This window comes from Acanthopagrus latus, chromosome 15 (genome assembly GCF_904848185.1).
Source record: "Acanthopagrus latus isolate v.2019 chromosome 15, fAcaLat1.1, whole genome shotgun sequence".
NCBI classification, from domain to species: domain Eukaryota; kingdom Metazoa; phylum Chordata; class Actinopteri; order Spariformes; family Sparidae; genus Acanthopagrus; species Acanthopagrus latus.
This window is the reverse complement of record NC_051053.1, coordinates 22869454-22881798: the sequence shown is the minus strand read 5'-3', so window position 1 is coordinate 22881798 and position 12345 is coordinate 22869454. Positions and strand designations below refer to the sequence as shown.

General features: G+C 40.9%; 1 protein-coding gene across 3 annotated transcripts in view; it reads right to left on the bottom strand.

The window, feature by feature from the left end:
• slc8a1b (solute carrier family 8 member 1b) overlaps window positions 1-12345 on the bottom strand; it is a 149425-nt gene that overhangs the window by 118085 nt on the left and 18995 nt on the right. For all 3 annotated transcript variants that reach the window (XM_037124249.1, XM_037124248.1, XM_037124251.1), the window contains exon 4: window positions 10529-11319. In XM_037124249.1, coding sequence (XP_036980144.1) covers window positions 10529-11319 — 791 coding nt within the window. The remainder of the gene's footprint in view (window positions 1-10528; window positions 11320-12345) is intronic.

The window sequence follows — 12345 nt, the reverse complement described above, 5'->3', positions numbered from 1 at the left end:
GTCACACCATTGGATCATTTTAAGGACACCTGGGGACATTTCCAGCAGTTTTTGTAGCGACCAAACCCGACTATTTTTCACATCTCTATCTTGTTTGTGGGCACCAAAATGGTAAAAAGGTATTTCAAGCCAAACCATGACGTTTTCTAAACCCCAACCAAGTGATTTGTGTGCGTAGATCTAAGCTCAGCACTGTGACAAGAGAGAAGTAAGAAATTCAGCAGAAACAAACAAAGTTGCAACATAAAGACACGTTCAGCTTTAAGTCATCTGTGGTTTTGCGTAAAATGTACTAACATTTACTTTGGCGATTGGGAAACCAAAGCATCAAGACAAGTGATCATTGAATTGCTGATTCTGGTCCCGTAAAATGAATCAAAGCAGAGTCAGTCCTTGAAGTCTGTTCGTCACGGCAACAGCCAACTTCCCGTGTTGTCTCAGAGAATAATCCTATAAGTCAAACATATTCTGGTATGAGATAAAGCTTTATCTTTTCGCTTTTCACAATAAAGCCTTGACAAACAGCACTGACACTCAGTGTGTTTGTTTGAGCGCATGCAGACCTTTCAGCCTTTTGTTCTCCCTCTGAGATTTACACACATAGCTTTGTTATCCGGCAGTCCCACCTTCCTCTCTGAAAGCCTTTAGTGAGCAGGACCCACAGCTCCCAGCTACAAAGTCAGATGTCAAAGACAAAAAGAAAAAATCAGCCCTCAGCTTGTTCAACCGCTTGTACTGGTTTTCAGGGGGATGAATTCCCAAGCTGTGCAGAGGAACCTGTGGAACCTGAGCCGTCACTGAGAAATGGGTGTGGCTGTATAATGGGATAACCCTGAATGGGAGCGAAAGCAGTGAATGGGACGGCAAACAAGTTGGAAGTTTTCACTCTGCATTTCCCGAGACATCACCTGAAAATCACCACCTGCGTGGGAGGAACTTCCTCTCCTTTGAATTTTGACAAATTGCCATATGCTGCTACTTTAACAGTGCGTCAAGAAGAGATAAGCAGCGCTAAGCGTTCTCACGCATTATTGCAAAATGACTTGTGCCCTCTTGCCCCCACTGATAGATCAAAATCAGTAACTAGGAACCATTTACATGATCAGAGGACACATCTGGCTGCAAGACGAACAACTAACCAGCAGATACAGTTTCCCATCTGGTCCCTCTGTCTATATATCCCTCTCCTCCTCTCCATCCCTCTGCACCAGACCACCCTCTCTCACACTCTGATGCCTTTCATCACTCGTTCTCTCTGCATCTCTTCTCCGGCTGTTTCTCATTCTCTCTCTTTTGCCCTCTCGTCGCTCTCTCTTTCTCCTGCCATCCCAGCGGTTGTCAAGGCGATGGTGTTTTGTGGAGGCAGCTGGTTAGGCCTCATTTGTCAAGCTGCTGACCTGCCCTCCCTTCTTTTCTCCTCTTCCTCTCTCTCCCTCGCTCTCCTCCCCTTTTATCCTGTTATCCGCTGGAGTAAAGAAGAACGAATAGGCTAATTTTCACACAACTGAAAACGGCACAACGCAGTCTCGTCCATTTAAAATGAAGATTAAATCAATGTTCTGTTTGAGCAATGGGGGCTGGCACTAATTTAGTGTATTATACAGAGAAATAACTCAACAAAAGTAATAAAACAAACAATTACTTAATGATCCTGACGGGGGATTGCGAAACATTGATTGCACTCTACTTCATGAGTAAAGCCTCGGCAGGCTGCCCTGGAATGAAAGCTGCGTGAGAAAATCCCAAGACGTGATGTTGGTCTCTACTCTCTCATGCTTCTTCACTGTCTCTTTAGTTCTTTCATCCTATTGTGGCTCTCATTGTCATTATCAGTTGATTTATTGATCTTTTAAATCAATTAAAGATTGGATTGTGGACCGTGATAAAAAGCATTCAAACTAAGTTGATCGTCATAATTTTATCAAGATAATCATTAATATCCTCTCACAAGTGACATGAAACATGTGCAGTAAAAGTGATTTCAGTATGTTTTAGAGCTGTTTTGAGGGTTTTAGGCATAACATGATGATTATCTGGATAATACCGTCCCTATCGTCAAGTTTCCATCTTTTGTGGACTATGAAACTTCACCTAACTTTAAATCTGCATGGGGGTGAGAAGATAATGACTGAATTCTCATTGTCAGATGAACTGTTCCTTTAATTTCTAGTCTGTAAAGACACAGTGAAACGTGTTCCTGCAAAAACGTACACGCAGTAGCATGTGGGTCTCCAAAAGATGTTGTAACCATGTAACACAACCTTTGCTCCTCATCTGTGTGTTTGTGTTGGTCTGTTAATTGAAGGTAAATGCGGGGAGAGAGAAAGCTCCGAGCGGATATTAGTTCACGTTTGCTTCATTGTGCGGCGCCACAGAAGAATTTATTGAAACAAATGCAAATCAATGCAAAACACGTACAAACACAGACCCACTCACACAGTTTTAATCATCTGTCCATTATAAATGTTGCTCTCCCACAACACTTGTTATCTTCCCCTGCTAATTAATTCAGTGTTTTTCTGCTAATGATACTGCTGTCACAGAAGGATGGAGTGTGTATGTGTGCGCACTCATGACCTGCAACCTCATCAACACTCATTACCATCTAATGCCTAACTGATATGAGTGTGCAAAGGAGTATTTGAGTGTGTTCAATACGTGTTTTGGCTGAAATTATTATTTTTTTGTTTCTGTTTGTATACACACAATTGTATCAAAACATATTAGATTTTTTTTCCCGATTGTAGCCCACAGATGTTACGTGTAGAATGTTTTTAGCATAAGCGTGGGTCTGAGATTGACATTTAAGATGTGCTTCAGTCATCAATGTGTAAACTGTTGGATGGTTGAAAACAGTTTCCTCCAGACCTTTATGACGTCACACTTGGGTCGACTGCATCCAGCGATCACAGCCACAAAACATCACGATTTGTCAGCTGTGCGGAGGTGAGAAAATGAGCTGGTTACTCTTTGTTTTCTGTTTTTTTCCATTCTTCTCACTTCTTTATCAGTGTTTGCAACAAGCTGAATACTTTCCAGGAGAGAGAGAGACACCGCCGCCTCTCTGAGATCAGCCATTAACCCTGAGGACAAAACTGAATCTGTATAGAGACACATTATCCAGATAATAAACGATCCAATCTTGCCTTTTTGCGCTTGCATGTGGTATGATGAATGTGTTCTTCTTATCTTCATTGAGATCAGATCTCGGTCCTCCAGAGCTGGCAGCAAATCAGCCCCATCTTTTGGCACTTTCATGGCACATAAGATAGATGTATTACCAGTAAGTTAATTAGAGGCCTGTCTCTTTTAGCCGTCTTGCTCGTTCACTTTGAATTTTATGTTTGCAAAAACAGTGTTTTGTTTTATACAGATGTCAGCACATTGCAGGATTGCGTTTATGACCTCGGTATATAGTCAGCCAGATTTGCTCATGTCCGACGATAACACATTTACACCTTGCATTAACATGTTTTTTCTGGAAAATGTGTCTAAACAAAGATCCCATTCTACCACGTGTAAATGGGGTGAAAGACGTGTTTGTTGGCTGCAGTCACAGCTGGAAATCAGTTAACCTGAGACTGGCTCTATTCAAAAAAGCACTGCTGATCAATTTTTAAAGACAGAAAAATGAATAAATTCAACTTGTATAATTCAATGCCTAACAAAAAAAACACTTTCAAACTCTGGCAGCTCTTAACAGTCAGTTCTCCGCGACAGAAATAAAAGCTTGTTTAAAATAAGCAAAGGTGGACAAGAAGTGATTGGTATAAAGAAAAAGAAAACCACCAATAGAAACTCATATGTTACCACTCAGATTTGGGAAAGAGAAATTGTGCATATTCATGTAATCAACAGTCATAAATTGGTCAGGCTGACCTATTAAAAATGGAGTTTGAATACTTTTACAAAGCACTCAACCAAAGGAACAATGAGCCCTACTGGGAAACTTAAGCAGTGAAGCCTGATTACAGAGAACAAAGTGTCATTTCGGTTCTAAAATAAAAGAAAATCAAGTTCTAGCAGCATGATGGCTGCACTTTCTAAAAAGCATGCACGCTCATATGCAAAAATATGTATGATTGCAAGTACACACAACCCACATTCCTATGGCTCTGAAGCATGCATCTCAAAAGGCCAATCTGTGCTGGTTATTGGAGTGTGAAGTTCCAGTCTGCTCTGTGTGTGTTTAAGGGTGTGTGTGTGTGTGTTTGAGTGTGTTCAGTGTAGGAGGGAGCCTAATTTGATTCTCGACTCTACCATGATTCTCCACTGGCTGCCTGTTTATGGAAATTGCATAATTGGCTCTGTGTTTGTGTGTATTTGTGTGTGTGTGTGTGTGTGTGTGTGTGTGTGTGTGTGTGTGTGTGTGTGTGTGTGGAATCCATTTATTTACAACCTAAGGAGGTCAAAAAGTTACAGCGTAAAAGTCAAAACCAAGTTATAGCGAGACAAAAAAAAAAAAAAAAAAAAGGTGCAGGTGTGTTCTGGTTTGTGCATGTTGTGTGCAAGTACCTGTATCAGTTTGCACATGTGTGTACATATGCGTCTGTTTGTGTGCACCCACCTGCATACTCTGCTGTGACCTTGATGTTCCTGCATGTGTGAAACAAGGGCTCGCTGCCCTGGAAACTCTGCCTCATTGATAACTAATGAACCCTACAGCGTGAGGTGATTGTACATTTTGCTAACCGACATGACACTGGACTTATTAAACCTGGCTGTCCTTCTCTCTGTCTAAAAATACAGTTTTTAATGCAACAGCTACGGAAAAAAAAGAACTTGAATTGCTGACCTATTTTTTATTAAGTGGTCTGGTAATTCCATCAGGACTATCTATAATAAAAGTAGAGCCACTCAGGGTGCTGGAAGGTGCTCTGGATAAAACTGATCATCGTGTGACAGATATGATGATGCTAGTTTGTAGCACTATAATGGAGAAGGGTTTGGTTTTTTAGTCTAATGTGGAGATCAAAACCTTCTGTTTTTATGAAAGGACATAAAATCATTTAGTTGTCATTTGAGATAAATGTTTTTACTTTCATATAATGAAAAATAAGGGAAAGATACTTGATTCTAACTTCATAAAGTTTGGGGATTTTGGATCAGGTGCCTGAAATAAGGTCAGTGCTTAAGACTGACTGACATTTTGTTCTACATCATTAAAACATGTCGGAAAATACACAACTTGTGAATTTTAAAGCAAATTTACTTCTCCTCTAAAACAAGTGTCTAAATAAGACTACAGAAGTTGCCAGGGGGAACTCATCTACTCACTAATCTGTCTTTTCAGGTGGACTTTAGTTAGACTTTGAGGTCATGCAACTACGATTTAGTAATGGCCTAATGTTGAGATAATGATAGTTGAAGAGGTGTTCATTTGTGTAGTTGATGAACTTTGTGCTTGCCACGGAGCTTATTTTCTGCAGTTCTCCAGTATCCAATTAAAAACTTGTATCTTTTTGTCAAGGGAACCACAGTGATGCTAACTTCAGGGTTAGCCTATCAAACTACCTAATTCCTACAGCAACCTAAAGACATTTCCTTTGGACAGTCATCATTTCAAGAAGGCTAACGCACATGCAACATTAAATCAAGTCATGTTGACTACATAACTTACCATGACATCAATTTATGCAATGCTTAGACAGTTTAGGAGCATTTGTTCTAACAGTATCAGGTAATAATAACACAAAATAGCAGCCTCATATTTGAAGACAGTTGTTTAATATGCCTGTCAAAAGCTGCTGTCCGTATCGGTGAATTACACCACAAGGCGGATGGTAGAGTACACCCACACACACACACCCACGCACACTCATAGACTCAACCATGTAGGACTGAGCTGGTATTTTCTGTGACACACCGCATCGAAGACAGAAACCAAGATAATTTGACACTGCTGAGTGCTGTTGAGTTGTCGGTGTGTTCTCCCTATTTCTCTCACTCTCTTCATCTCCCTCTCCCACACACACACACCTTTCGATCTCTCAAAGAAAGAACCGCAGAGACCTCGAAAACTATTCCGGAGACAAATTGCACAGGGCCCCTTATGGGCGAAGAGAAAGAGAAACGTAAGGGGATATGGGAGGAGGAGGTGAAATGGGAAGGGGAAAAAAGCAGAGACAGTAAATAAGAAAAAACTTTTAAGCGGTCTAAACTTTTCTCTCCTTCTCTCCCCTCTCTATCCACTTCATGACTCTCTGCTGTCCCTCCTCCCATCACTGCCTCCATTCACACTCATTTATCTATAAGTGTACCCTCCATGTCGCCCTCACTCTCTCTCTCTCTCTCTCTCTGAGAAACAGAATCAGGGTAGATTTAGCCCGGAGCCAGTCCTATTTAGATCAGCTATTTTGTGATTCCTTTCTCTGCAGTAAAAATGTCCTCTGCTTTTCCCTGTAGGGACACACTCAGGGCCCTGGTGGCACATTGATGACACACACTGTGTATTTCTATGGGAATTCATATTTTCTATCCTATCTTGGGACAAGTGACGCTAATTAGTTTAGGCTATAAATGCAATGCCATGTGGCATTTTACTTAGCAAATACTCTTAACTGTATATTTGTACTAGTTATATGTTTGTTTACTGTGCCTGCAGTATAGTATGTCAACAGTACAAACGTCTTCTTGTAGTATAAAACTTTACCCCAGGAGACAATGCAAAAGCCAGCTCTTTCTTGTATTATAATCTTGTATTATAATCTTGTATTATAATTTATATACATTATATATCAGTGCCTTACTGCATACCACTAAAGGATGGCCACCAGTGTTATCTTACAGATTACAAGATAAATATTAAACATATAAAAAAGTATGTCTTTCAAATCTAGAAGGAAACTTGCTATCGCCCACAGTGAGCAGAGCCTAGCTATAATGTGAACTCCTTTTTTTCTGAGTTTTAAAGAAAATCTAAAAAAAATAAAAATAAAAATAGTTTTAGTTTCAGTGTTTAAGGTGACTTTGGAAGGTGGTCAGCAGTAATGCATCCATGATTTGTAGGTTAAAACACCCAACAATATCACCATTGTCTATTTATATCAATATAATTAGGCTACCATTTAAGAAATGTCTACCATTTTGAACTATTTAAGATCACGTAAAACATTCAACAGAGATGATTTAGAGTTGAAATTAGACATTAAGTGGTCGAAGGATGGTCTAGTTTTTTGGTCAGAATGTCCCCCTTTCCTACATTCATGTAGGCATAGCTGAAATACTTTTCATTACAACCACTACTATTTTATAGCCACAGTGCTCCACCTCTGGGTCTTTTCCCTAGGAAACACACACGCACACACACACACACACACACACACACACACACACACACACACACACACACACACACACACACACACACACACGCACACGCATGAGAATACACACACAGTAACCATGATAGCCGGAAGGACAGTCCATCATTTGATTTGGACAAAGTGTTATTAAAACCCACTTAGTCCTGGCTGTAAGAGCTATATGCTATGGAAACTATGTAGTGTGCGACAGACTGAAAGAGCCAGCCCTGCAGACATCTGCTTCAAATCTGACCAAAAACAGAAGAAAGGGAGTGAGTTTTAGACTACTGTTACTAGGACAGCATCACTCCCATTCATTCATAATGACAGCACGCTTTGTTTCGTGTCATTACAACCCTTCTTCCTCGCAAACAATCTGAACATTTTCAAACAAGCACTGTAAGCAAACTTGGTTTCCAAGGCAATCTATGGCAGTTAACAACTGATACGTTCCAGCATCTCTACATCTCCCCACAGCATATCTAAACCAGGTTAAGACTTTATTTATAATCCTTCATATTACATTCAATATATCTGCCTTTAAAGGGCCACAGTGGCAGCAGCAGTTTCCAACCTGGCTCAAGCTTTCCAAGAAAACTAAGAAAAATTTCCCTCCCAGAGATCTTCTGACAAATCGACAAAATTGGTAAAAGATGGATCGCCTCTCCATTGACCGTTATGGGTGCAAATTAACCAATGGTGGAAAGTGAGCAAGTATAAAAAATATCCAATATCAAATTTGAGAGGCTTGTAACACTCTAAATTTACCACCCATAGCTGCTTAACCATAATTTAATCTCAAAGATCCAGGACCCACATCAATTTTTACTCATATACTGTCACCTACATATGCCTTTTCAACAAGATCCCTGCATCATTCTCTGAGAAGTTAACGTTGACAACAATTGTCAATCTCGCATTTAAAAAAAAATTTGAAAATGATTCCAGGGCCAAGACCCGCACTTATCAAAGTGTCATGGAAATTCAATGGTTCATGTTTAATCCTCCTGCCAACTAACCAACAAACAAAGAAATGGACATGGGTGAAACATAACCTCCTTTGCATGGATAATAATCTCAAAACTAATGTAGAAAATTTGATATTAAGTAGCTCAAGAAAGTGGTCTGGTCCATCAGTAAAGAATACAAGTGATTCAAGCAGCCATGGTGAGACAGGATGGCTAAGAAGGTCAATGGGTTGGTACTGTGAGAGACTTGAGTTTGAGAGAAATATTCATGTAACCAATATTCTATGAAATTAAGTTGGTCCAAATGGCCCAATGTATTCTCCAAGCCCGCTTACAACTCCCAAAAACCAGCACATGGCCCAAACAGTAAAAAGACCAACTGCTAAAGCTGTGATGTTTATTATAGTCTCAATAAAGCTACGAGCCCAACAGGCCTACAGGCCACCATGGGAAGGCTTTACTGCAAACAGTAATTTGTGTTGACATTGTGAACTCACCCACCCTGCCATGTGTGAGAGGGAAAAAGGAATGGGCGAGTCAACATTAGCCCACCTTGAGCTTCAAAGAAAAGAATCATTATGCTCACTAAGTTGAAGTCTTTTTGATGAAAAAACACAAATAACATAAATGTCACCTCTCATTATCAGAACATCAGATTGTGCATCTAATTAGCTCTACGTGTGTGCGTATACCCGTGTGTGTGTTTGTTTGTCGAAGCAGGTTAAAAAAAAACATTTCAGCTTCACAGAAAAAAAGCAACATTGAAAGCAGCATTTGAAAAGTTGCATGGTAATAACACACAACCAAACACATCAACACAGGAATCCATGATGGTGGTCATTACAACACTGGATCAACAGCAGCCACAACAGCTGCAACACAATGGTACTGTGAGCTTGATGTCTACAAGCATAAATTTACCATTAACAATCTTAAGACATTTTAGCGTACAAGAAAGTATTCTAATTATCAACATTTAACGGATGCTGTTCTGTAATTCTCTATCAAGTCTACAATACTGTCAACGTCTGAGTCAACTTCTGAGTCAACATTTGAGTCAGTCTACCTTATTAGCAGCTACAGTTGAATAATGACCAAGTAAACAAACAGAGGCACACAAGTAGGCCTATGTATTCACAGCAATAGTTGTCACAATTAAAGAGTCAAAGAACAAAAGAGGACTTTGACATTAGGTTTGGTACCAGGCCAGAGTGCACAGCATTGTACAAACATTTGGCTGGTAGCTGGAGTTAATTCCCCACGGTGCGAGTGGGTCAGGATGAAAGTACAGCAGCTGGCTGTGAGCGAGATCACCACTGTGGTAAAAGGCCTCCTGAAACTTGGTCAAACAGCAATCACGGACCTCACCATGAGTCACCATCAGATAATAAGGCCTCTTCATTTAGCTAAGAGCAGCCTTGAACTCAAGCTGCGGCATTTTGCAGCAGGGATCCTTAAATGGAGTATTAAGGTCTTTTCACACAGGAATGACAACAGAAAAGCCTCTAGCTGGCTGAGTGAGTGGTTGCTCTGGGATGTTCTCAAACAGTATAAAGCCACCTAAAAGGGCAACTGGCATTTTCTTTAAAAGCCATTGTGTATCGAAATTAAGTTGACTAGATGGATGCTCCTTCATAGCATGCCCCTGATTCCCTGCTGCTAATTTAATTAATGTCCTGTTTCCAGCAACCAGCACCTCCTGGTTTTCCATGAAATGCCTTGCTTAAGGACACCTCATCACTTCTCATTCAATCTCCACAGCCTGACATTCCGTCTACTTATAATTCAAACCGTTTACCATCCAACAAACAGCCCAGTTTCACAGCTTCCTGTCTCAAGAGACTTACAGCTAAACCTACTGTGCTGACTCTACAGTAATACAGATTATAGGAATCAATAAAAACCCATAAAAGACAGCAGCAGAATCCAGAGTAAAGAGGAGGGAACAGACTGATGAAGACAAAAGAAGAGATTCACTGTGTCAAAGTAGAGGATACAAGGTATCGAGGGGTGGGGGAATTGTTGATTTTGTCGAGTCCCCCAATGAGCAGTCCGCCTCGCCGCTCATCGTGACCACCACATCACACTCACACCCGCACTTTCTCACATCCTCAGCAATAATATTTGAACATCACACTGACAAAGAGCGTGAAAAATAATCAAGAAAAACATGCAGAAAATGACAGTGAAGCTGATAAATATCAGCATAAATACATTTAACAGTAATCAGCATGAATCTGTTTTCAAGTTACTCACAAGATTTCGTCGTTCTGAAATTCCAGCACACCATGACTGTCTTCGAAGTCCTCTCCGCCGCCTCGTGCTGTTCCCTCCACCGTCTTGTAGGGCAGCATTACCACGCCGCGAGCCCCGGACGTTCTCAGCACCTTGACCTCCATGGTGCCAACACTCTCGCTCACATGGCATACAGGCTCCTCAAATGTAAAGATACCGGCGTGGTCGTCATCAAAGATGGTGACGGTCGCTGTGGAGGGTATGCCGAGACACGCCACTGAGTCGACGTGATTAGCTGACTCGCCTTCCTCGGGCTCCTCGCCTTCTGATGTCAACACCTTGACATTGGAAAGGTGAATCAGGAAGTTTTCATCCTCTTCAAAGATGTCATCGTCAATGATGCCCACACGGATCTCCTTCAGTGTCTCACCAGGCTTGAAGACCACCACGCCTTCAGTGAACTCGTAGTCCGAGCCAGCATTGGCCGTGCCGTCCTCCGTCCGATACTCCACAGAAACCGTTTTGCCCAAATCGCCACCACGTCGCAACACGTTCACCGCCACTGTGCCGCAATTCTCAAGGCACTGGTAGGAACCGGGCTCAAAGAGGATCTTCGAGATGGGGTCGTTATCACCAGCATCGGATCGAACCTCGTGCATGCTGACGGCCTTTCGTGCCTGATCAGCTGCGTGTTTCTTCAGGATATTGCCAGCACCTGTCATCAGCCGGGTGGCCTGGCATCGATAGAAAGCACGGCTCTTCTGCTGCTGGCTCAGGACTTGGTAGTTGGCAAGCTCAATGAGTTGTTCCACCTGGTAACAGAAAAACATGAAGGTACATAAAAACAGGGTAAAATGTTTTCTTCAGCATGGTTAGTGGACATAGCTGTTCCATCATAAATCTAGGCACCCAGAAAACTGATTTAATATCTTCTATCGTGGGAAAGACTGTCTACTCTGTCAGTTTTTTCTGCATATATAAGGGAACATTGTTAAAAAAACAGCTTGTCTGGCTGAATCATTAGAGTTCATGTAGCTTGTCTGAATAAATGTGTTTTGACGGTGTATCATGTGGCTGAATCCAACATTAGAATCAGCCGAAGATAAAAAACTCTGTCAGTTTTTTCTGCATATATAAGGGAACATTGTTAAAAAAACAGCTTGTCTGGCTGAATCATTAGAGTTCATGTAGCTTGTCTGAATAAATGTGTTTTGATGGTGTATCATGTGGCTGAATCCAACATTAGAATCAGCCGAAGATAAAAAAAAAAAATATTACAATGAGTCATACAGAAAAACAGCAGTGAAATTTCCATCAACATCTTCTGTAATTGAGTTATACTGAGAAATAATAAACTGATTATTGAAGTATTTGTGAGGTCTGACACAGCAGTACATGGTATGTCCAATGAAACATGAACAGCTTGGTAATTTCACAAGTAGAGACGCCTTCCTTCAATGAGAGGATCCAGGTCCAAGCTCACATGACAGCACTTATCAATCCTACTTGGATATCCTTGAGAACTGCTATGAATTCCTGGGTCGATCCCAAGTTTTTTTTTTGTTTTTTTTCCACTGTTCCTTCTTTTTTATTTTTTCCTTGCCCCACAAGTATCCCTCTCTTATCAGCAAATTATTGAAGGAGATCAGTGAAGTACTGCTACAACTGAGTGAGCAAATTAATGCCTCTCTGGGTGGAACTGAAGTTGGTGATGTTAAGGATCCTAAACATAGTTAATTTTCAATTTTTAACCCTAACCTTTTAATCTCTTATCTAAATAAATACTCTGATGTATTACATAAACAGAATGTGACCACTGGATAGACAAATCAACCAGA